The sequence below is a fragment of the Coturnix japonica genome, chromosome 6 (assembly GCF_001577835.2).
Source record: "Coturnix japonica isolate 7356 chromosome 6, Coturnix japonica 2.1, whole genome shotgun sequence".
Lineage (NCBI taxonomy): Eukaryota > Metazoa > Chordata > Aves > Galliformes > Phasianidae > Coturnix > Coturnix japonica.
The window spans coordinates 13,656,747-13,683,045 of NC_029521.1; the positions used below are offsets into that span (position 1 = coordinate 13,656,747).

Here is a 26,299-nt window from a genome sequence, read left to right on the forward strand (position 1 = left end):
CTGCTCCAAAGCTGCCAACGATAGGTATTGCAGTGCTTTAGTTGAATTAACTGTGTATGGAGCAGGCTGCGTTTTTTTTAGAGAAGATGTTCAATGTATTTAGTGAGGTCTGTATTTGTATATGAGGAATATTTCTGAGATTATGTGATGATGATAATTACCTCATCTTTCAAAATGCTTGTGGAGTTTTTAGCAGCAGAAGAGGTTCACGCTCCGAAGTGGTTAACATTGACTTAAATTTGCTGTCACTCATGAGATGTAATTTTTTTTATTTTACTGTTCATTTTGTCCATGGTGGAGGAAGGATTAAAGAGGTTTGTTAACTGGTCTTTTGTTTTGACTGATGCAAAGTTTGAATGTTTGAAAGAATTAACAGCTTTTTATTAAAGCAAAACAAAACCACCCAGTAACAACCAAGAAACCTCTGAAAGGGAAGGATTATTTTTGTAGTTGTACTTGTAGCAAAAATGATAATTGTTTAGTCATTAAATGGTGAGTATCTTGGTTTTAGCTGAGCTGGTTTCACTGTGTTCCAAATATGTTCTTGACCAGCTGGTGCTGCAAGTGATAATTTTTTTCTCAAATAAGCCAAGTCTCAGAGGAACAGAAATGCCAGTTTTGCAGTTAGATTTTAGAAGTAATGTTCTTTTTTTTGAAGTATTTTTCAACTTGTGACTGGCAGTCTTGAGGTGTCTTCTTCAGTACTGGGTATGGAAGGAGTTAAAGAATGTCAGTAAAAAAGTGGGGGGTGAGGGGGAAAAGAATCCTTATTGTAGAAAATTATGACAAAGTTGTCTTAATACTTTTTTGTTTGTTGTTAATTCAGATTGGTCCAAAGTGGAAAGATGTTGTGACAAAATGTATTAAGGGTCATTATCAACCTTTACTGTTGCTGTATGCTGATCCAAGAGGAACTCCAGTATCTACACAAGACTTGCCCCCTCAGGTGGATTTGCAGCAGTATAGTAGGACCTGCTATGATAGTGAAGATTCAGGTAAACACTGGACTGCATGTTTATTCCTTTATGCTGAAGTGTTGTGTGTGGAAAGTTTTTATTTTGTTTTGAGTGTGTTTCTGTTAGCATTTTGTCTTTGTTAATTTTCAAAGCTGATCTGGAATTCTGAGGAGGATTTACAGTATATAGCAATCTTTTAAGCATAAAAGTTGGAGTACAGATGGCAAAAAGAACTGAAAGGCCTGTTGAGAAGTGGCTGTAGAGGGGAACAATAACTGATGAATTCATGTGCTGCGTTCATAAATCAATCAGTAGTTCTAACAGGAAAGGAATGATAGCTGAGATGCCTGAACTCAAAAATCAAAGGAAGCTGCAGAACTAATCTTGGGAGGGAAGTCAGGGAAAGGAAACATTAAGGAAACATCACAAATGCATCCTTTTTTGGGATGGGGAAAGGACCTGAGGGAAAGGAGAAGAAATACTGGGGATGGTAGGAAGAGAGGGAATGAATCAGTGAAGTTATCAACTTCTGGCTTGCCTTTTATGAAGTAATATATGAGATACAAACTGATTTGTGGGAGACTGAAGGAAAAGGGATTGGCAAAGGCTTATGCATATAGATGATGTTTACTTGATTTGTCTATTCATTTATTCATTTAAAAAGAATCAGATACAATCTTAGTATAAAGTTTATTAGACTTTCAATTCATAACAGATAAAGTGTGTTAATTATTATGACTTATGTTATTGTTATCTTTATTAATGTTTTGTACTTGACTAATTTTTTTTCAGCTTTGACTTCCCCAGAGTCAGTGTATTTCATACTTAAATTACACTTGACAGACTTGAAACTTAATAAAGAATTTCAGTGTGGTACTACCGTGTATTTAGCAGTCTGAAACACATAGTTTAATTTTGCATAAGAAGTAGATTGGAAAAACTCAGAGTAATCAGAGACAATAGAAATAAAGATTTTTAAGGTCATATGACACCCTTTTCTTCTTGTTACAGAAAAGGGCGTTTTCTGTAAGATCGAGTCTTCTGGGATCTGTGTTTATATACTTGGTCCTCAGCTTTTTGAGATAACTTGTGTAGTTTCCTCTCTTCTTGTGTTCCCTTTTTTAGCCTCACTTGACTCTTTAACAAGCCCCAAGACATTGAAATTTGACAGTACTTTCTTTTTTAGGGAGAGAACCTTCCATCTCAAGTGATACCAGAACAGATTCCTCTACAGACAGCTATCCTTATAAACAGGCACACCATGAGTCTGTGGTCAGTCACTTCTCTTCTGACTCACAGGGAACGGTCATCTACAATGTGGACAATGATGCAGCTTCTCAGAGCAGCAGGGACACAGGTAGCAGATAAATTCATATCTCAATAATCATTGTCGATAAATGTGATGAGTACAGTGAAGCCTAGTGAAGAATCTCTCTCTATGCAGCCCGTAATGGACTAGTGAACAATGTTTACTATCTTATATGGTTTTGATTTGCAGTTAACCATTGTAATCCCAAAGATTCACATAATTTTAAATGTATGGCTGGCTTTTGTAGACTTTTATCTAGCCAGGCAAAGATTTACACACACTGTTTCTGTTATCCACTACCTACTTGCTCTCTTTGTTTTGTAAAACTCTGGAACTTGAAGTCTGTTGTGCACTTCCACTGTACAGTTTGGTAAGTCATGTGCGTACTACTTCTTCTTCATCTATGGGCAGTTTGTTTCAGGAGTTGCAGCTTTCTCTCACCAGGAATCTCCCATACTTGAGTACCGAGGACTTCCTGTGTATGTGTGTTGGCAGTGTTTACTGCACCAGGGAGGAGCATAAGATGATTTCCTGCCTGTGCTATGGAGACAAGTGAGAGCGTATAGTTGGAAAAGAGTCTGTCTTCATATTCCTTCAGGCAGCTGAAGAGTCTGCCTGAAGACTCTCTTGCAGAAAAGAAATGTACTGGAAGTCTGCAAGCTTAGATCTGTATTACTCATGGCCAGTGATCTCAGTCAGCCTGTTTCTGCATGTAGTACTAACTTCACTTCTGAAAAAGCAGAGCATGAGTTAACGACAGACTTCTTGAACATCAGAAATATGAGCTACTAAGTCCATTTGCAGTTCCTTTATTACTCTTTCAAAGACTTCCTAACAGGAATAACTGCTGAATCAGCAACTGTTGGTTGCAACAGTGTCAATAGCTAACACACAGCTGCATCCTTCTGGTTGTGAAGTAGTTGCTGTCACATCTTGTGACACATAAATATCTTTGGTTCATTTGAAGCAATCTGTGGTGCAAGTGTTTCACGTTACAACCTGAAAAAAATGTCTCAAGAAATTTTTCTTCAAGACTTTTTTTTTAATCTTAGCAGTTTCAAGTAACTGTAATTTGTGGTTTTAGATAACTTGAAGGTACTTCTAACCTTTAGCAAATACTTAGCAACGAAAGTTCTGGTAATAGTCCTCAGTAGAGTGTGAGAAAGAAGGGAAAGTTGGAGCAGAATTGGAGAGTGCTGAGGAAACAAAATTTATGTTGATCCAAAGATTACAGAAAAGCCAAAAATAAAAAAGCTGGTGGAGTATTATTTGTGTGGTCTGCAAAAGTAGCAGAAAGTATATTGTATTAGATTACTCTTTGTAAATTTTTTTTTTTAAATAGGGGAGGGTAGTAGGAGGGTTGCCACCATGTAAGCAGATTAAATTCAATATATAACCTTTTTGTTCTGTCATTTTTTAGTGATGCTCTCCTCTTCTTTTTCTTTCTTCTCCCACTGATTCTGTCCTATGTTATTCCCTTCAGTTCTAGACCATTTCTCACCACCTAATTTCAGTCATCCTCATCTTCCCTGACTCTGCTTTAGTTACAGTCAATATGTCCCCTTAGCTAGTCACCTGTCTGGATGTTTTCCCCTGTTATTTTTGCCTTCCTGAAACCTTTCCAAAAAGCCAGTCTGCCAACTTATGCAACTGTTCAGTCATCAAAGGGTGATCCGTGGGGCTATAAAGAAGCCATCCACATTGACCTGTCAACTGTTGCTGCTATTGAATCGTTCTGGGCAAGAGCAGGATTCTACATTTAATGGCCATTTACCCCACTACTTCAGCCCAGAATTTTCTGGACCCTATCCCACATCGCCCTTCTGGGAAGGACCACCATTGGGTCATATGACCTCAGGTACCTGGGTTCTTCAGGATGAAAGCATGAAGGGTGGCTGCATGAGCCCTCTCTTGCTCCTGCCAACCTGTGCTGCTGAGAAAAATGTGCGTATTCTGGCTGCCCTGTTCATGCAACTGAGATTTCCGTGGGAGGGAGCAGTGGATGTTCTGTCTTAATCTGTTTGATTTCATTCTTTTTCTCTTAACATATTCTGTCCCCCATTCCTGCCAAAAAAAAAAGGAAAAAAACCCAACAAAACATTTCTTTTTAATCCTGCTGTTTATGAAGCCATTGGACCCATCCTACACATGGAGGATGAGACATTTAGGAGCACATTCAGCAAGGCACACCCTTTACATGAGCAACCGAGCACTCAGAAATCCTGGCTTTTTATTTTAGTGAAGTAAATGAAATGAGTGTGAAGTTTCAGATTGTATTTCTGCGACTGTTAGTTCCTCTATTGATGCATTACACTGGTTTTAGTCTTTGTTAGGAGAGACAACATAACCTGTGTGTTGCAGGCTTGTGATTCTTGGAATCTCCTCTGTCTGTTAAACCTTCAACAACATTATGACAAAACTGGCAATTTATGAAAGGAGGAGAAAATTTTTATGCACTACTAGCAGCCTTCGTTTTTACAAGGCTGAATTATGTTCTTCTGTAGTCTATACAGACAGACACTAAGCTAGCTAACTAGACTTTGTTGCAGTGCACGAAGAGTGCTAACTAACCATTCTTACTAAGTAAGCTGAAAGAGCTGTAAGGGAAAAAATGTTCACTAGAGAAGTTGTGCACTCTGAAATGAAAAATAATCCTCTTTTTATCTTGAGAGAAACCACAACAAGGTATGAGATGCTACTGTTCTTTCAGTCCCTAGAAGATATATGGCAGTCCATGCTGTGGTGGTAAATGATTTCTCCCAAAGAACTGACTGATTCATGCTCAGTCACCTAAATGCTGTAGGTCTTTAGTCTTCACTGCCAACGTTTCTCTTTTATTCCCTTAGTTCTTTTCTTTATTTTGTTTGTTTCTAAAGAATTTAGCTACAAAATCACTATACAGTTTGCAATTGAATAGAAACATGAGTTTTGTGTAGCCTGCTTTTTATTGTTTGGATTCCTTCCCACTCATACATTGTAGCACCTTTGTAGCAACTGTAGTTGAATTGTATTACTTTTTCAACTGTTTAAAAGTATGATTTTACTTGTAAAATCTACTTTAAGTGTTGTTGAATTTGATGTTAATTTCTAGTAAAGGACCAGGCTCAGAACAGCCGATTACATAGTCTGGGGGCTGTTCATCCACTGTTGAGTAGTAGAGTTTTTCCATTGTTGTCATCCTGTACAAGGTGAAATTTGTTGATGTTAAGGCTAGAAAAGTCTTTGTAGCTTATTCATAAATTCCCTTCTTATCCTGCATCTCTGCTTGGGACTACTCACGTGAGTAAAGCCATGCGTGTGTTTGTGCTTGAAGGCTTAGGACTGTGAATGTGTGAGAACCGTAAAATAAAGAAAATAAATGGTAATACAGAAAACACGTAATTAACTGTCATATACTCTTAATCACATTTTGTCTGGGAATATATCATGTACAAGAGAAAATGCTAGGACACGTGAGCTGTAGTTAAGGGATGTTGTGTGTCAGCTGATCCATGCTGCTGATGTGTGTATGTTCTTAGCTTGTGGCAGATATGAATTAGCTGGCTTAGCCCTAGAGAGCCAACTGAGGCTTCTTCCTTGTAGCCTAAACTAACTCAAATTACCTTTGCTACAGGCGAAGAAAGTGCAGATATAGAATCAGTGTAGAGATGCTGATGATGCGCAGTAATTTTTCCTTAGATGCTGACTTGCTCATGCATTTAAGCCTTCATTCAACAGAATAACGGCAAGCAAACTATTCTTAGTTTTTTGTTCATGGCTATGAAAACTGAGCAAGTGTTCAGACAGCAAGGAAGTGGTATCCTTAGAGCACAGCACGATAAAATACAGTCAACTCTTCTTCTTTTGGATGATCTCTCATTATTAGAGTCATTGGAGGGAGCGTAGCACTTATAACCTTAAAACAAAGCAAACAAACCAGACTCCCCTTCTCCAAGACAAAACCAGAGACTTGTGGATGGAAGAGCTTAACCAAACCTGACAGTTAGCATTGGAGAGGCTGTAGCTCCTAAGGAGCAGAAGAGCCCTACTGTTCTCAGCACACAGAGCACTCAGTCCGAAGGCTCGTCGTCTCAGCTGTGTTCTTCTGTCCTTTCAGGGCACCTGACTGACAGTGAGTGTAATCAGAGGCATATTTCCAAAAAGGGCTCTCTGGCAGAACGCAAGAGGAGTTCTAGTCGGTCTCGGCGAAAAGGGGATGAGACTCAGTCATCAGGATACCACAGTGAAGGCAAGAATTGCTATTTTATTGAAAATATCAGTATCTCTTTCTGATTATTTTTTTTTTAAGATTCTTACTGCATATGTACATTTCTCTCCTTGCCTGCATTTTGTCTTTTGCTTTTTTTTTTTTTTTTTATTTTCCTTTTATTTTACTTTTCAAAACCAGCATGAAGATGCCGTGAGTAGGGCTGATAGCTTAATCTGAAGTTATTTTTGTGGCTTTTGCTCTCTCTTTTATGAACTACAGGAGAAACCTTGAAGGAGAAACAAGCCCCCAGAGCTGCCCCCAAACCATCCAGCAGCACCAGCAGACTAAGGGAATTTAAGGAGACAGTGAGCAATATGATCCACAACAGACCACAGCAAATTTCTCAAACCAACCAAAATTCCCCTCATAGAGGGAGTCACGTGGATCAGGCAGAAACACGGCCCTCAAAAAGCCTCTCTGTGCACTCTAGAGACTGGGAAGTTGAGAGTACCAGCAGTGAGTCTAAATCCAGTTCATCTAGCAGGTACCGGCCAAGCTGGAGACCCAAGAGAGAGTCTCTAAATATAGACAGCATCTTCAGTAAAGACAAGAGGAAGCATTGTGGATACACTCAACTTAGTCCTTTCTCTGAAGAGGCAGGTAAGAGGTTGAGAAGAAAGATTTATGTTGAAGTGTGTGGAATTTATAATATTCTGTTATTCAGTTTCATGTAGGTAAAATAGAAAAGTGAAAGTTTTAATGTGGCATGTAGGCTGGTAGCGACTCATGTCTTTGAAGTTTCTTTGTCAATATTGCATGTGTGATACTTGTTTGCTTTCCATATGTTAAATTTTACATCTTAGAAAGTAATGAGGGAAACTTTACTGCCTGTACTGCTTAAATGGACTCAGTACTAGACAGCTAAATATTTGGAAGTTCACCGCTTGGAGTGGCCTTTTTTATTGGTCAGGGTTTTTCTTCTGGTTATTTTTGCATGATGGCTTAAACTATGGTGTAACAAGTACTTCACACAGTAGTGCTGAGCTTCTGTCATGAGGATAAGAGCAGCTGCTGATGATTTACCAGCACTTGCTTATGATGATTTATACAGCAGCTATGCAAACTGAATATAGAGACTTTGTCCTTGGTTTTACTGTTTTTTGACGGTGAAGGAATCCGTTGTGATCTGCTTCCTGTCTTTTGTACCTGTTGCCCCATCCCCCTGCTTCCCTTCCCCTAATTTGGAAATGAATGTAGCACAGTCACTTTATTTCTACCTCAGGAGGTGGATATTCCTGAAACTGTAATGCTGTGAAGAGCAGGTGTTTACCAGTTTCTTTCTTTTTGTTGGTGTGCTACTGGAACTGCTGCTTTGGAACGTGTGTAGATGAGAAGGAAGAGATTTGTTTGACTGGCTGTGGAGTGGTGGTTAACCAGGGCACTTGCAGCAATTTTTGAGTCTTGAGAGGCAGGGACAGTGTCACCTACTGAAAGGAACTAAAGGCTTAAAGGAGTTGAGCAGCATAAATGGATAGAGAGAAGATAAAGATATAAGAGAACACAGCTTCAGGAATAGAAAAAGCCAGAGGAAAAAAAGGAAAAAGGTAAAAAGAAAAAGAAAGCAAAGGGGCAAGTGAGAACATACAGGAAAATCAACAAATGTAGCATCTGAAGTTAATATGACAGTGCAGTATAAATTGGAATTACTAAAGGCACAGTTGGGTATAATGTTAAATGATTTTTGTGAATACAAACTGTTAGGGGGAGAAAGGGATTTTCTTTCCAGATTGGATTGTTACTTTGGGAGAATATGGTAACATATTAAATGGAAGAGTTTTGAAACCAAATTTGCTGAAGAGTGCTGCTTAACATTAACAGAAATGCTGTAAAAGTATTGTTGTTTTTTTTTTTTTCATTTTCCTATTTCTAATGTGAAATGATCTTAAAGACAGTACTTCTGGTTTAAGCATAATTGAGATAATTGAGGAGCAAAAATGTGCATCTTCAGAGCAGCAAATCTACACATCTTCTACTAGGTTATTCTCTTTTATCTCAACAGGAAAAGAGCTTATGGAGAATGAGGTCAAGGAACGTACTGTTCAAGAAACAAGGTCAAGCCAGTCAAATGTCAGATACAAGCGTCCTGTGCCAAGCCGAGGTACCCAGCATGTGATGGATCAACATCCTCATCTAATACAGAGGATGGAGTCTGGATACGAAAGCAGTGAACGCAACAGCAGCAGCCCAGTTAGTCTGGACATGCCCTTGTCTGAAAGTTCAAGCACCCACAGGTAGATTTTAACAAACTTCGTTTTTGGTGTGAAGTCTTTGTTTCTTTTTCGCTGTGTTATGTAATACTGTAGAACATTAAAAACAGAACAAACCAAAGTTAGCCCCATGAAACCAAGCCAACAACACAAAACAACAATCCTAGCTTACAAGACAAGTTCCTTGTGGCAGGGAGAAATAGAAAGGAAGTACAAATCTGAGTGAGATTGATCCCTTTTCTTGTCAGTATATCGATAACTTAATGCTGATGATGAGTAACGAAAAGGAAAATGAATGAGAAATGTAATGTTGAGTGAAATTATGCATCTGAAATAGTCATGCCCTTAGTCTACAATTTAAAATCTCGAATATCAAGCTTAACATGTCCTTTGAATTTAGAATTGGTCTTTTTTCTTTCAGATAAATAATTGTTTCATAGAATCTGTGTACAAAATCAGAAATTGATAGTCTTGCAACCTAATCTTGGAAGATGAGGAGCTTAGGAGGAAGTTTTTTCACTCAGAGGCTGGTAACACACTGGAACTGGTTGCCCAAGGAGGTTATGGATGCCCCATCCCTGGAGGCATTCAAGGCCAGGCTGGATGTGGCTCTGGGCAGCCTGGTCTGGTGGTTGGCAGCCCTGCACATAGCAGGGGGTTGAAATTGGGTGATCTTTGAGGTCCTTTTCAACCCAGGGCAACACATGATTGTCGGTTTGAGAGATTCACTGAAGTCTTGAAAAACATTTGCAGTGTTTATAAGCAAATGTAAGGGCTACTGTCCTCCTGCTTATTTGCTTTCTCTTCATCTGTTTCTCCAAATAATTTTCTGTGGTATGCTTTTCTTTTTTCCCTTGGGACTATAAATTAAATTGCAAGTAAATATTTTTGTGACAATAGAAAATGTAGACATAACTTCTCCTAAGGAGTTTAATACTGTGAAATGTAATTACTCTTTTTGGAGGGACATTCATATGAAACGAACAGGTGGATTGGTTCCTGCCTGGCGTAGCATCCCAAAGTCTCACAGTAGCAGCATACTGGAAGTGGAGCCTACTTCGTCAAATGGGAGCTGGGCGAGCAGCCCACGTGCCATTGGAAATGGTAAGATGAACTTCTCAGTAGTAGTGGTTCTGTGAGTTAAAGTTTATTGGAGTTGTCTTTTGCTTTCTGGATGTTTATCTTTGCAGTGCAGTTATGAAAAAAAGGAATTGAAACATAGAAGAATATAACAACACAGCTTAACTAGTAGTAACTTTGGTTTACCATATGAAATGGTAAAAAACTTATTTGGAATGTTCTTTTTGATCATGCTGTTCTTGTGTCATTTTCAACAAAGACTGATTTGACTGATGAAGTAAAGCTGTTTTTCCTTTTCTTTCCCATAATTCAGTATTCTGCTATTAGTTGAAAATGTCTTCCCGAGCATAACTCATGATAACTCATGATAACTGTTGATTCCTGAAAATAAGCTTATAATAGTGTATACCACGTTCAAAACTGTCACAAATGTGATTAAGCACTTACAGGGTACTTGGACTAAAGCTGAGCTTTTTTGCAGATGCACATTCCAATTATCCTTCTGAGGAAATCCTTCCCCTTACCCAGATATTCTCAGGAATTAAGTAATGAGGGAAGATAGTTTCTATATACAGGTCAAAGTTGAAGTGAGACTGAAGACTAATTTCTGCAGTGTTGACTTGTACCTGCGTACACATAAGCCTCTTTTCCTTCCATTTTCATCAGGCTACGTTGGCATAATGTTGGTTACAGTTCCAAGCACAGTAAGAAGTATCAAGATTTCACCAGCAACTTAGAATTCTCTTTTCAGATTTTTCTGTTTCACGTGCTGTTTCTTGTGTCAGTGAATTGAGGGAAGGGCTGTGCTACAGGGGATTGTGGACTAATACTGCAGTGCTTTTATCAGAGCCACTGACAGAGAAGACAATTGGAAACCAAATGACTTTGGGCAACCATTAAAAGTAAAATTGAACAAAACAGAATTTGTGGTCTGAAATTCTGTGGTCTTTGGTCAGTATGTTATTTTCTAATGGCAATTTTATTGTCCATCAACATTACTTTGTCTTTTAATGGATACTTTCAGAGATCTTACTGTAAAAAAAATTTGTTTGGAAGGTGGGGAGATGTTTGCCCCTTTGAAGAGTGAACTGGATGAACTGCAAGAGGAAGTGGCAAGAAGAGCACATGAACAAGAACTACGCAGGAAAAGAGAAAAGGAAATGGAGGCAGCAATGGGCTTTAATCCCCGTCCCAGCAGGTTCATGGATCTAGATGAGCTACAGAATCAGGGTAACTTTTTGAACGCAGTATATTTTGCGAGATTTTGGTGCTGAAGCTTTCTGAAGTTTAGAGCTTACTTTCCTACTCTCTTCCCATCCTCCACTCCCACACTGCAATTTTCTGTCTTCACATAGTAGAACGCTATCAGTTTCAGACTTACTGCATACAGAAAACTGATTGGCATTTTGACCATATTATTTCTTCAATGTGACAACAAGGTAAAAGTTTCTAATGCAGAGAGGTTTATAATTGCACCTTTCTATTTTGTGTGTAGTGGTATCTAGATTTAGCTTCAAGGCTTCTACCAATATTTTGGAATAAGCATTCAGATACCTCAGATCCGCCTGCAGCATTGCTTGTCCACTTAAATTGTTATTTTCTTTATTTTTCTTGCTTAGTAGCATCACTGACCTAAGCAATTCTGTCTGTTCCTGCCTTTATACTCTATGATTCTCTCCCTGTTCAGCTGCAGCACAGGGGTGACAAGTAGTGGGGTGAGCTTAAATGGGTAGAGTACTTCAAAAAGATACATATATATTACGTCTTTCCTAAAGGACAAGAATTGGAGAGAAAAACATTGAAAAAGCCAAATATTCAGTCTTAGTATGTCTGCTCCAAGACTCCCTGCCTTTCTATTAAGAAGTGGCAGCAGAAAAGGAGATTTAATAGGAAAAATGCGACTGTAACAGAGGGAGATTAGTGACAGGATTCAAGTGTAGCACCGTTGTTTTATTCTCAGTCTCCATTAGCTGGTAAGAGAAGGCTGGCTGACCCAGCTGAGAAACTTGGTAGAATGCTTAACTGTGGGTTCCTGGAGGTCAGCAGAACCAAGAAATGTGGTGAAACATGTAGGATTTGGTCTCCTGAATTCATGCATTGCTGGGGCAGACTCACTGAGGTACTGTGGCCTCCCAGGCACTTCTGTGTTGCCAGACCTCCTGGGACCCTTATACTGTTCACTCAAACCTCTTGTAGCAGAGAAGGAGATGAGGTGTTTGTGTGCTGCAGAACAGAGGTGAAGGATTGAGAGGGGACACCCCACAGCAATGTGAGCTCTGGATGCAATACAGCTGGTACTCTGCCAACTGTTGGAATGTCACTATACTTTTGGTGGCTGGATAATATGATCTTCATGAGGATGTCTGACAACCTGAATGTACTTTTTAAAATTTCTTGGCATTAGTGAGTTACTTGATAATCCTTTATGGTCCCACTGTGACCTGCAGGTAACCAGTTTACAACTTCTGTACCAAAATAGACAGGTATTTCTTTTTATTAGCATTTGGGTTTATTTTTGTAAAGTGCTAATGAGATAAAAATTGAAAAGTGAGCCTCTGTTCTTGAGCACAAGGATATTGTCTTTTCCTTGTTAATGAAATTAGCAGTTTTCCAACACAATGGCCTTCTTTGTTCTTCTGTTGTGTTGGTAGAAGCAAGACCTGCTTAGCTTTTCACTGGTAAGAAGTGAAACTAGGATATTTCTTTATCTAAAAAGACTTCAGTACAATATTTGAGTTACAGCCTTTGACCTGAGAAGGAAAATTTTAATTTGTTCCCACTAAGCCTTTCCCCATCCCAGAGATGTAATAGCTTAACATTAGCAGACTGTAAGGTTGCCTGAAACATTTGCTTATGCACAGGACTTCAGAACACTTGTGACTCATTTTCCCTCAAGTAAATTGCTGAACTCATGAAAGAAAACTAACTTCAGTATGCTGGCCTTGCTTATGAGCCTCACTCAGCAGCCTTGATTTTGAAACTGAATGTGCTGCTTGATTAACTCACTGCTCTAACAAATCTCACTTCTCTCTGCAGTAATTGCTTTTCATATGAGTTCATAATGGGTTTATGTCTCTCCATTTGTGCACAGTGCTGCCGGAGAACAGGTCAGACCATAGTATATGTTTTGGGAGTTGAGAAGGTATAAATTTCTGTTGGCCAAGAAATATACTCCTTAGATTCTCTGTTATAATGAAGACCTTACAGAAAATCAACCCACCTCCCAGTGAAACAGTCTAATATTATTTTGGCCTACCTCACTTGAGCATGAACATTTCAGCCTGTAACTTGCATTAATGTTTAATAGATGACACTGGCTTGTTTGGGCATTTTCTCCTCTCAGAACTGGATGTTTCTTCAGTGTTTCTTATTTGCTATTTGTGTCCAAGAATGATTTATATTTTTATCTTCCTATGCTATTTTCTAAACTACTGTAAAAAGAATTCTTGATTGTTGTCCCTTTCGTTTTTACTTTTTTCCCTGTGTTTTTCTCCTGAAGCTGCAAGGCAATTGGGCTTTCATATTCTGTGTCTCAGTAACTGAGAGTACACACTCAGTGCAGTCACAGAACTATTTTTTGGAGTAATATACACTTGCACTCAAGTCTAAGTATTGTTTTATGGACATCTCAGTAGTTTCAGATTGAAGACATTTTATGTGGAACAAACTGGNAGAGACAGATGATGTCTAACGGGGGACTTATGATAATCAAGTGCAAGGAAAGCCCTGGCCTGCTATGTTTTACTAATTTATTTTAGAATTAAATTCAAGCTAATTCCTACCTTTTAGAAATTGTCTAAATTAGCTCTGTGACATGTCCACACTGTCCCTCCTACTAAGCTGGACTTGAAAATAATGTATTAAACCTGTACAACTCCCTCAAGTAGACCAAGACTGAGGAAAAAGTCTCCTTCACATTGTTTCACTGTGTGTGTGTAAAATCTATCAGGATGCCCAAATTATATTCCTGCTTAAGAAAAGTTTAGATGTTACAATAGATGGTTTTGAGATATGCACAGCTATGCAAACAGTCCGGGAGAGATCTATGCCAATGGCTCTGTGTGGAACAGTGTAGCAGTCACAAATGGGATGACTGTAAGTGAGGGTTTTGCAAAGAATGAAACCACAATGAAGGGTGCTGCCCATTGCAGGGAGGAGTGATGGCTTTGAGAAGTCCATGCAGGAGGCAGACTCAATCTTTGAAGAGTCGCTGAATCAGGAGCAGAAGGGGGATTGTGCTTCAGCTTTGGCTCTCTGTAACGAAGCTATATGTAAGTAATTCTAACCGCTTCAGCTATTGCGCTTTTGACAGTTTGCTAATATCATAAGAAAGTCGGAAACATTTAATCATGCTTTGTGGTCAGGTAATAATACAGGGATCCAGCTGGTCCTTAGGAATGTGATGGGTAACACAATCTTTTCTTTTGTCAAGCATTCTGTTTGTGGGGTTTTAGCCCTATCTTCATCTCCATATTTTCATGTTTGCATCTGTTCTTTTGTTTTCTCCAGCACTGGGATACTGATGTGTCTCTTGGTGCTAAATGTTGCATTTCAGCAAGCACCAGCATGGTAACTCCTTCTGCCACTTGACTTTCATTTAACAGTTATTTTCCCAGTCCTCAAGCCAAATTACAAATGGCTGTTCTTTATAGAGGATGTAGAATAGGGAGGAAAAGTATAGCCTATTCCTAAGTCCTTTGAATTAATCTTAAAAAAAAAAAAAGAAGCTGTGCTGTACCTGCTTCTCAGAAAGAAAAAGCATTAGGACATTGAAGCGCTTAAATGCATTGTGACACTTGAGAATGTGTGCTATGTGATTTCATTTTATTTTTACTTTTTGGTCTTTTTCCATTGTGACTGGCTGGCTGTCTCACCCCATGCTCCTCTCTGTCTGTATAGAATGGCCGCAGACAGGGTAGGTAGTCCTTCTGCATTTGTGTTTAGAAATTGGCTCTTGTGAACTGCAGAGTAGCGTGCAACATGCAGCTATTGTGAAAGCAGTTAGCTTCCATTCCAGCAAGGTATGTGCTCAATTTCAGAATGCAGCTGGGTGTCCTTGCACAGAATCATAGAATGGTTTAGGTTGGAGGGGACCTTAAAGATCATCTAGTTCCAACCACCCTGCTGTGGTCAAGATTGCCACCCACTAAATAATGGGAGTCCCAGGTATGGCTTATACCTGGGAGCAGGAGCAGGAGAACAGAGGAATGAAGCAGCAGTGTGATAGGACTGGAATGAGCCTGTATGAAGGGGATGAGAAGTTGGGCTAAAACATACTCAAACAGTTATTAATTTTACTTCATTTTGATTTAGTTTCAATTAACTTGTTTGGACGCCTGGCTAAGCTGAATGTGCATTAATGGAAACAGTAGCATCCTTGTGATCTTTTTGTAGCAATATTTGCATGGTCCATGTTTTATGTTTTTGCTGCATCTTTTTTTTTTTTTTTCTTTTTCAATTTTATTCCTTTTTTCTGTTTGTTTTTCTGCTATGTTTTCTTTTGCATTTTAGCTAAACTAAGACTTGCCATGCATGATGCCAACTCTAGCACTCACAGCAGAGCCCTAGTCGATAAGAAGCTGCAAATCAGTATCCGAAAAGCCCGGAGCCTCCAGGATCGCATGCAGCACCAACAGCCATCGCAGCCGCTGCCGTCACCAACCTGCCACCCACCGCAGGGCGGCACCGTGTCCCAGTCTACAAGGTAGTTCAAGTCTATCACCTAGACCCAGATCTGGGCTGCATCTGAGCAGTACAGTCTGGAAAGAAATAGAAAATTATATATATTACTCTGGACAGACCAATCCTACAGCGTTTCTCCTTATTTCTTTCTTGTTTAGGCTAAATTATATTTTAAGAGGGTCAGCTACTTTTTTTTTTTCCTCTTTCCCTTCTCAGTAGTTCACTGTGCACATGTTCAAAATGCAGTCTGTGACAGAAGTGGAGTCAGTGCCTGGCAGCACTGACATTTTATGCATAGTAAGAAAGAATACAGTAGTAATGTGGTGAGAAGGGACATTAAGATGTAATGTGCAGCTGTTAGCCGTTGGGAGCAGTTTCAGGACTCAGAACAGTAAAGTACTATGATAAAAGTCTTGCTATAACTGCTTTTATATTAGAAACAGCAACCTACTGTACTCTGAAAAGTGTCAAGTACATTAGTCTTTTCTTTCTAGTCCACTTACCTAATGGTGCTCTAGTACAGCTCTTGGATCCAGATCCTTATCCTGTCACCTTGACTACTCTCCCTGGTGCTCTGTCATTCTTCATTTCCTTTCTATGCTTCCCAGCTTCCTGCGGACTGGCTTAGCAGACTCTTCATGATTCTTTCTTCCATATACAGACTTCAACTCTAGCATAATTAACTCTCTGCTGTAACCGATCCCTTCTTCCCACCCTCTTTAGCATGCAGCTTGATCCTTCTTTCTCCCCATACCATTCCCTCCCTAGCACAAGACCATCCCTATCCAATTTCTAGGGTGTTTCTTGTACTGTTACTTTTATTTCCTTTTTCCTTTCTAACATGCTTTATTATTAGGAATGTAGATGAAATCTCAGATGAGAATCTTTTCCTTTTTTAAAACAGAGCTATATACTAAAACTCGGTGGATTTGCACAACTGCTAGGCTATATCTCATCATGTGCTTTTCCTGCAGTAGTTGAATTATATGTAACGAGGGATGATATTTTTGTTAGTCATGGTCCATTGTATCTTCTTGGACTAGAAATAGAGAGCCCCAATTATTCATTTTGGTAGATTCTAAGAAAATGAAAAAAAAAAAAAAAAAAAAGGAACTTTCTGAATTAATTTTGTTAATGCTGAATGTACTGTTGCTTTGTGAAAAGAACATTGCTTTTCCAAAAGTTTTATTGAGCTAAATATTATAGCCAATGGAAGGAATGTATTGATAGCCAGTGTCTTGAATTCTTGCTTTGATGTGAATAATGTAGGTAGTGCAAGGCTTGAAGTTACTCACAGATGAGTTCATTCTGCCACATGCATTAACTGCACATGAAAACTTCTGTACATCTCAAGGAGGAAGCTGATCAACGATGTTAGTTTCCTCAGGTTCTCTGTTAAGCTATTAGTAACTTGTTGTTTCCTCACAGTCATGCCAACTTGGAACTTTTTATTGCATCTGCATATTAAAATTAACGTACTAGACTAAATGCAGAAAAGCATGAAGGCCATGTATAATCCAAAAACATAATTGCATTAATTTATATTCTTCCTATATATCAATATATTATTTAGAAGTATACCTAGAGTACATATAATTGAAAAATAACGGTTATTTATTTAACTTGACTAAGTATCTTATCATTGAGAGTACAATTTGAGAGAGATTATGACCTGTTCTTTCCATTTGTCATGTTGTTCTCCATGAATTGCTTATGTAGAGAGGACCTTATGGAAATACCGTCAGGTTGTTTACAGATCATGAACTTGTCTGAGTTTGTTAAAAAAAAAATAATCTAATATTAACATTGGAAACAATTGCTTATTTTATGTAAATGCTGTTTTTACTGTTCTTACACAGTTACTCCTACTGCACTCTAAGTCTATAGGTTAAAGTACATAGGGTGCTGTGTAAGAATGCTGGGAAAGATTCCATAAAGCATAACTTTACTACAGTACTTTTCAAAATGTGAAATGGTTTCAGCAGATCAGTTAAAGTAGAAAGTCATACTTAGAAGCAAAGGACTGTCATTTCTTTATCTACTGAATTTTAATACAAAATCTTCCATCACGATTCAGATGGCAAAGAAAGAGAAATGTATTGAGGGATATGTAGCATAGGGTAAGTTCTGCACCCTAGGGTTAAGCATAAGCAATGACTACTGCTAATCATTTGCCCTTCTGTGTGTTTTAGTGAACAGACTGGCCCGTTCCAAGTACTGCTGAGCCAGGAGGTACCACTGGAACCCAACAAGGAAGTGGAATTTGGGTCCAGTTCTTTCTTCCACCCACCTGCTTCCTGCCATGAATTGCACTCATCATTATATCCAGAGTCTTCCTCCCTGTCCCCTCCTGAAAGCAATCCATCCAACAGGATCTCTCCAAAATTCCAGTCTGCTTCTTCTGATTTTCATGACCAAGTTCCCTCTTTTCCCTATAGGCAAGGGTTGGCAGAGAGGTCTGCAAGAACTGAGAACGATGCCCACCATAGCGTGGAATTTACTGACACTACAGCCACAGGGCCTAAAGAATATAGGGAATGCTGCAGTAGCAGCAAGTTAGAAGAGGTTCATAGCATAGCACCCATTCTCACACCTAACACAGTAAACTCTGGGTCTTTGCCTACACTGTTTCCCTGTCCACATCCACCACAAGCAGCATCTCCTGAAAAGGACATCCAGCACAGTCCTTGTTCCAAACTTTCAAGCTCTCCAGTGCGGCCCAGCATTGATCATTTAGGGAGCTATCATGAAATGTCCCCTGCAGTTTCACCCCCTTCACAGCAGTGCTCCCTGGATCCTTTACAGAAAACAAATAAATACTCCAGAGCAAACAGTCATGAGATTTTATTACCCTCACAGGATGAATACAGTATAGCAGAAGGTTGCAAATCTGAGGCTGTTAGTACGAAGGGACACGTTCGCTCCTTGGCAGAGCAGTTTCAGAAAATGCATGCAGTCTCCCAGAGGAAAGGTACTCATGAAAGAGGCTGGACTTCTGCAGTATGTCAGGATGAGACGTCTCCAAAACAAATACAAAAATCTTCCATCAACCCTTCACCCTCTGATTACAGACAGCTAATCCATCAAAACCAAGAGAACAAAACCCAGTCTTCTGAAAAATTACACTCAACTGTGGATATTAGGGATGGGGTAATTTCTCTGGAGGGTAAGCAGGTTGCTTCTAAGAGTATTTGTTCTATCAGTGAAGAGATGTGTAGAAGAGGTGGACAGAATATAGTAGACCCTGCACCCTACCTGGAAAGGCACTGTCATGATGGAGGAATGAAACAGGTGGATGATGGAGCTACTGGTAGCATGGTTGCCTCTATGCCTGTGGACCGCTGGGTGGATAATGTTACTAGGTATTACAGTTCTCAGAAGGATAATAAGAATACTGAATGGCTTCCTGTACCTGGCAGAAGTCCATCCCTTTCTGATCAGAGAGCAGTTGGAGATGACTTGAGCAGGATCCCAGTACATCTGCATCCACAGTGGAATCAAGACACAGAACAGGAGCTCTCAGAACTGGAATCCCTCTATCAGACTAGTCTGCAGGCATCTCAGGCCACTAGACCTTTCTTGGGAAGACAGGACAGTGCTAGGTATCCATTTGACCATTCAGGTAAGAATACTGCAGTTGTTTTTCTTGATTGACCTACCACCATGTTCCGTTACAGGTGAGGAGATGTTTTCCAGACAGTTTAGTTAAATGGGTGTGAACTTAAGTAAATATTCAGGTTGAGGACTCTGAAAGCATTTTAACCGTAGAGGTAGAGAAGCACTGTGATCAACAGTTGTTGATCTTGGCAAACAGCAAAATCTGTTAAGAATAACATAGAAGTAATTGATCCGCTTTTGAAGTAGGAAGCTAACTGTTTAGGTTAGGCTATTGAATTCTACTGTTTGAAAGTCCTGAATCACCCCTGCGGTTTATTAAAACTGTTTCTATTCCTGGTGTGAATATTGTACAACTTTGTGGCTATGATTGTACTGTCTGTGAGAATTTAGTCTGTACCTGATAGAGAGGAATAACTTCTAAAAGCATTGCTCGGTCTGAGAACTTGTTTTTTTCTAAGGGACACCTGCTTTGAATTCTGGAAGATTAATTGTGAAAGTGGCAATTAGGGTGCATGATCTCTACTTAAATCCTTGACACCTTGTAGATTAGTTGGTGCTGAAAGCAAGTGAATAGATTCCGGCACTGGTGGTGAGAACAGCTCTGACATTGCTGGGAACAGTCATTAGAGTCAGATGATAGCAGCCCAGTTCCACTTAAGCTGCTCTGATCTTCTGTCTGGGGCAGGACAGCACTGATTCTCTGCTTAGCACAACTGAAACAAGTTTATTTTTTATCTGTGCCATTGTATCCGTGTTGTGAATTTTTCTGGTCAGATACAAAGCTGCTCAAAACTTGGCAGGTACCAAAGTGTGTATGTCTACAAATAAAATAGAAATGAATACACATGCAAAGCAGATTTCCTCCTGCCCTGCAAATGTAGTATTAAGTTCTTTTGTTCCTGAAAAATCAAGTCTGGCTGCATCTAGAGGGAATGCCATGGTAAAACTCTTGAATGGTTGTTTTTAAAATTCAGTAACTCAAGTATTCCATGAAATTCTCATCTTGTATTCTGCTGGCAGAGCAGGTCCTAAGACAGCCATTCCGTGTTTTCTTTTGATTTTCTTTCAGAATTAGGGAAGATCTGACCTCACAGCTTCACAGGTACTTTCTTGCGTGAGCTTGGATCAGGTGGTCTTATGTGTGTGTCCCTTTATAGCACACTAATTTGGGAACTCTTTTTTGAAAGTCAGCAGAATAGAACCCAGTTGCTTTAGTGATAACTGAAGCTTCAGAGTTCTGTCGTCAAATGCCCTGTCTCTTCAACTGATACTTTTCCTGCCTGTTTTCTCACTGCATATCTGAAGAATGAGATGTGGATATCCTTTTAGACTAAAGTTTGTCTTTGAGATCTTTACTTCTGCTTTGCTGTGACTTACAACCTTTTTTTTTTTCCCGAAGTTCTGTAAATGCTGTTTAGAAACAAAATGTTTGAGCCAATGCATCTACTGTAATAAATTTGGTGAAAATAGTCTGAGTAAATCTGGGACAGCTCTTTCCCACTTTTAACTTCTATTTCCTCTTCATTTGGAAATAAGGTTTAAGTCTTTGTGTAACATGTCAACAGTTTTTGTCAGGCCTTTGTATTCAAATTAATGGTAAAAAATGTCAGTGTTTCATTACTGAAGCTTTATGACAGAGTACAGACTCAGAGACCTAATCTTCCAAATGCCTCCTCGGTGCAGGAAACGTGCTGTTTCTGCACCTTGCTTTTCTTCCTTCATAGGTAGATTCCTTGTGACCATTTTTATTAGGCCATTGATCTGCCTGTATATTCCGTGAGATATTTTAGGGTATAACTGGCTTGTCATACACTGAAATCAAGTGTAACTGTAGCAATCTTGATTGGAAAAAGCAGTTTCAGCTACTTAAGCAGGACAAGAATGGCTGACAAGCTGTAGCACTAAGTGGAACAAGTGGATGGACATGTGGGGAATCGAAGCTGATGGTCTTGTTTACCTCAAGTAACTTAGGTAACTGGTTTGATAGCTCTCTTTCCATTTAGCCCCACTAGGCTGTCCTGGCTCTGTACCAAACAAGCAATGATGTGCAGCTGAATCATTTGATCTTGGCTCTACTGAGTGTTTAAATTCACTGTTCGTTAGAAGTTCGTAGAGGGGAAAGTGCAACAGGAGCGAGTGTCTTGATGGACTCTTTCTTTGACAATGCTGAGAGTTAGTTTAATAAATTAATGTTGAAAGAATCGGTGATTACTGTGTATATAAAATCTCTATCAATAAATGAAAATGTTCTGTAATGTGGAAATCTGCCTAGAATCTAACCATAACAATTTCCTTCTCAGTCTCTGCAAACCTGAATGCGAGGAAGCTGTGTACTACAGCTGGCATGGGTCTCTCGAAAACCCCGACAGCAGAGATCGAGCGCAGTCTGTATGGTTCCACTGCCTCTTCTGTCTCCAAGGTGATGGCATGTCTACTAAGTTGTGCTAGGGAGGGAAGTGCTTAGCCTGTGTAAGTGAAAGAAACTTAAATGGGAGAGGTAGAATATGTTATGAAGGAAAAAATGATAGTGGAATCATTGATAATACTACAGGAGAATTTAAAGTGCAACCCAGCTCAGAATTAATTGATGAAAACATGAATGACTCATACTATGAGCACTTTGCATGTGACCACATTACCTACATTCTGACTCTGACATCACATACCCCTGAAGACTTTTAAAATCTGTCCTCTTTGAACATACTGACAAGAACTGCTTTGCATTTCAGTTTGCAGTTCATGCTTCTGGACGTTACAACTTACAGGAGCACAGATTTCATTACATGTTTTGATAGATATTGCTGTAGTTGGTTTCTGGTCATTTCAGATGGGAGAAGATACTTTTTCCTGAGAGGATCTGTTTAAATAGTTGGTAGTTGCTTATCAGTGCCTGTACAAGACCATGTATTCATGCAAGTACCTCCTATTGAACTTTTGTATTCATTAAATGTAACCAATGGTAGTCTTTTTGTCCTGGCTTTGGATACTTCTAAAAGAGATAATCTCACTACAGAAAAGAAAAATTATAATGAATGTAATAATAATATAGTAATTACACAACCTTGATGTTATAGAAAGCCTTTTCTGAAGTCTCCCGTATTGTCTGCAGGTCACATATACCAGAGAACGTAGCAGGGAACCAGAAGAGGAGATGTACAGTGCAGAGAATTTCCGTCGCATTGCTCGCAGTCTCAGTGGGACAGTTGTCTCAAACAGAGAAGAGACCCTGGTCTCTTCTCATAGTTTTGTAAGTAGAATGATGTGCAGCTTTCCAAAGAGCGTGTAGATTTGCTGTTTTCTGACTACATGTAGTAGCTAATAAACAAGAAAGCAGACAACTGAGTCATAAGCCATGATGAAAGCTTTTCTTTGTGTATTCCGTTCTTTTTCTGGAAGAAGAATGTGCTTTTCTTTAAACAACAAAATCATTTTTTCAGGAGTAAAAAGTAATACCTTCTGCAACTAGTAAGACGTGAGCTAAGGTTCCTTGCCCAGTATACAGGGACATCCAGAATAAACTTTTTACTTTCTTTTGTGAATTAGACTAAAGTAGAAGATAAAAGCTGCCAGTAAGGAAAACAGAATCAGATTATTCTTGATGATGAGCAATATAACCAGCCATAATAATCAGTTCCAATTCTGACTGGCCTGCTGTTGTTTTGTGGATTCAGTTTGTGCACTAAACCTTTTTGACTGGTTTATGTGACTTGTTTTGTTTTCTCCTTGGTATATTTCAGTCTTGGTATATACCAAGTCTCCTTGGAATGTTTATCCAATCATATTCCAATCAAATAACCCTCCTAAGTAGCCCACCACTGCAGTAAGAGCCTTACTGGATTGATGCAATTTTTGTTTGTATTTCTCACTTACAAATGCATGGTGTGTTGTTGTTTTTTTCCAGTAACTCATCCTTTTCCTTGGATCAACACCACTGTTGCTTGATTCAACCCCAACTCTGTGTTTACTCATCATTTTTTGTTTTTTTTCTTCTCCTTTCTCATTTTATAAAAGGAAGCACCAAATATGAGGAAAATGCCAATGGAAACCAGCCACCGTTCTTCCAGCTCCACTTCCCTTCCTTTCCCCCATGATCCTCCTGTGTTTCCCTTTGATCCCCAGCACACCCCAAACCAGGTGCAGCACCTACCCCATGATGTACTGGTGCCCAGCATGGTGGGCAAGGCACGTAAACTGTCAGGTAATCACAGGATTTTTCATCCTTGTTCGTGATCAGAAATATTGCTGAAATAAATTCCTGCAGGTCTTGCCTCATAATATACCACCTCCCTGAATTTCTCCAGAAATCTGAAAGGATTAAACACATTCTTTTTCTCTTCTGCCCTTTGGAGTTGTTCAGTGATTCTATGCCAAGTAGACATAAATTGGAAATTATCTTTATGGAAACACTATAGTTACTTTTAACATGAGATCATATTTACATCTTTGTGAGATATTTTCTCCAGTGTTACAGCAGCAGTAGAGCCCACCACATTGTTGTCATGTATTGAAGTACATCTGCAAGCGACTAGGTCCAGCAGAAAACGAATGTAACTGTGCTAGTAGAAATAACTAATTTCTGCATTTTTTCACCTGTGAATTACTTTTCACATGAAAGACATTAAAACCAGTTTAATTGATGACAGAAGAGATGGTAATTAAAGAAATCTTTCACTCTGTGAAGTCTGTGATAGTAACTGAAGTAGGATAAGTAGAAAATGCAGAAAGGAAAATGAGTGCTAGAAAAGTGCAATTAGTTTTTGTTCAGAATTACCCATCAACCATTAACTGGATGTGTTAGTGATTATGTTTATCTTCTGTCATGCATTGGCCAGCTGAAGGTTCTGAGAAGAAGCAACAATACACAAATAATAACTGAGAAACCCTTACTTTTTTTTATCCCTAGGAGATCAGAAGAACATCATCCAGAAACTTCTGGTTGTGCCTGACAGGGGTGAAGCTTTCCAAGGTGAAGACTACCCAGGTATGGCACTGAGCTATGGCAGTCTCCCTTGTGCACCCAGAGGCACCCTCTCCCAGGGGCAAAAACCTCTTCCTAATCCGTGTTCAGGAGGTGGAGCATCAAATGTCTCTGGCCATTGGCTGAACATGGGCTACCCTGCCAGACAAGCAGCAACGTTACCAGATAAACGAATGACACTCTGGGGTAAACGTGCTGGCCAACCAGGCAAGAGTTTACAGGAAGGCTTCCTCCAGCAGCCTTCACAACATCAAATGCGTGAGTCTTATGCCACCAGTTGCAGGCTGCCAGCCAGCACAGACTACAGCACTTTAAGAATACTGCATCAGCCTTCTTGGGACCTCGGCTCCCCTCAAGGTTGTCCCGTGCCCCCTTCCTCTGTTAAGGCCCCGGGTCCAAGGAGAGTTGATATGCCCCCAGATGAAGACTGGCGACAAAACAGTTATACCCCTCAGCCAGGCAGAAGGTGGATGCTGCCAGTGCATGTGAAGGATGGGGCTTTTTCTTCAGCTTCAGAGGCACACAGAAATATGCTGGCTCGAGCAGCAGCAGCTACTGGCACTGTACAAAAAAATGGGTGGTAAGACCCCATCCGCTCCATGCACCATGATAAATCACTCTGTGAACAGACTATTGCGGTTGCTGTAGTGTGGATTATAAGGAGACGGCGAACTCTTTCAATCAGTTACCTGTGCCAGTTTTGTCTTAAAATGTAGCTATATAATATGTGGAAACTAATTGCACTGTATTTCTTTTCTGACACTACTGAACTGTTGTCTGGATGGGGAATCTTAGCTATTATAGTCTTGGCCTCTTCTGGCAAAAAGCGTAGTAGGAATGTTAGGCATCAGGGGCATTGGTTTACGGGTAAGTTCAAAAGTATAGGCATGTTTTGAAGGAAGACGGCCGTTAATATAAGGACATTTTTAAGGATTTTTTCATGAAATGTAGCTTTGGTAAATTCTTTGCATACAAAGCCAATTACTTTGTTTTCTTCTCCTTCCTCTTCTCTTTCCTTCATAGGGAAAAAATAAACTATCCAACTTCCCAGGTTCCAGTAAATCTGCACTTGATAAGCTGGAAGTTAGTAAAACAAACCTAGTTTTCAGTGTACTGAGATCTCATTTCAGAGATCACAGCTACAGCTGCTGCTGAGGAAGTGTCAGGGAGACATTGTTCATTGGTAAACCAGAGTTTTTCCTCACTTCCTTAAGGCGAACTAACAATGCTTCAAGCGGAAAAGATTGTTAATGCTGCACGCTTAATGACACCAATGTAAACACAGAATAAGTTTAACTATTTTAGTGTCAAACTTACTTGCTTTTGTAAGTATTTTTCAAATAAACCTATGAAAATAGTTCTACTCATCTGTCTGTTTATGAGCTTTCTTTGCTATTTGCCTTTGCTGATGAATTGATCTGGAATTACTTGTTTTCTTACACACTGAGTAATTTGTTATGCTTCATTCACAAAGTTTATATAATAAGTACCTGTCCAGATCCATGGACATCATGAGGGTGTACTTTTATTTCTAGATTTGATGTTTTACACTACTGTAACTTTCCCTTCATAACAGGCAGTCGTTACATGTCCTTTCTAAAGTGTTTGAAACTTCCTGGCTGGGGAGGGTGGGGACATCTATTGAATCTATGTACGATGTATGCAAACAGGATTCCTACCCTTAATCTGGAAGGGTAGATAGAAATGGTTGATGTTGTGAGAAATCTCTCTGTAACAAGAGTTCCTCTCCTGCACTTGTATGTATAACCAGATATGCTGCTTATAAGTTGTTAAAACCCGTGCTGTTATGTGTTAACATAAAAATGAGACTGTAGATTAGGGCCTTCTATCCTGTATCCCAGCCAGCTGTGGAAGATACAGACTGCCCTCTAGTGTGTGGTCTTGCTAATCTGGTCTCAATGGTGTTCTAGGTGAGTATTTTGGTTTTCATTTCCATTTCATTTCATTACTTGCACCTTTGTGCTTGGTAAGATTTCATCTGCTTTCGCTGTTTAGTCTGAGTTTGAATTTTATTTTACTAATTGTCATTTTTCAGTTTCTTGTTTCTGAATACTTAATTGTTGTTATGTTGACTATTGCTACAATTTCGTGTGACTATGTAATGCCGAATCATGTTTTACATTTGGGACCCTATTGCTCATTTCTGTGTACATAACTGACCCCACTAGCTCTAGGGGCAGGGCACAAACTCTTTCTGTA

The 26,299-nt window shown here is 39.4% G+C and overlaps 1 protein-coding gene across 12 annotated transcripts in view; it reads left to right on the forward strand.

Annotated features, from left to right (window-relative positions):
* Positions 1-25,446, forward strand: part of USP54 (ubiquitin specific peptidase 54) — a 90,111-nt gene extending 64,665 nt beyond the window's left edge. For 4 of the 12 annotated variants that reach the window (XM_015866493.2, XM_015866492.2, XM_015866491.2 and 1 more), the window contains 14 exons: positions 827-995; positions 2,143-2,313; positions 6,362-6,493; positions 6,734-7,114; positions 8,514-8,745; positions 9,683-9,825; positions 10,858-11,031; positions 13,953-14,072; positions 15,313-15,505; positions 17,676-19,105; positions 21,402-21,520; positions 22,211-22,348; positions 23,113-23,299; positions 24,005-25,446. In XM_015866493.2, the coding sequence (XP_015721979.1) occupies positions 827-995; positions 2,143-2,313; positions 6,362-6,493; positions 6,734-7,114; positions 8,514-8,745; positions 9,683-9,825; positions 10,858-11,031; positions 13,953-14,072; positions 15,313-15,505; positions 17,676-19,105; positions 21,402-21,520; positions 22,211-22,348; positions 23,113-23,299; positions 24,005-24,663 (4,248 nt within the window). In that variant the 3' untranslated portion in view covers positions 24,664-25,446. Of the gene's footprint in view, positions 1-826; positions 996-2,142; positions 2,314-6,361; positions 6,494-6,733; positions 7,115-8,513; positions 8,746-9,682; positions 9,826-10,857; positions 11,032-13,952; positions 14,073-15,312; positions 15,506-17,675; positions 19,106-21,401; positions 21,521-22,210; positions 22,349-23,112; positions 23,300-24,004 lie in introns of those variants that run through there. The other 8 variants (XM_015866496.2, XM_015866495.2, XM_015866497.2 and 5 more) reach the window with 8 other exon arrangements.
* The last annotated feature ends 853 nt before the right edge of the window (positions 25,447-26,299 follow it).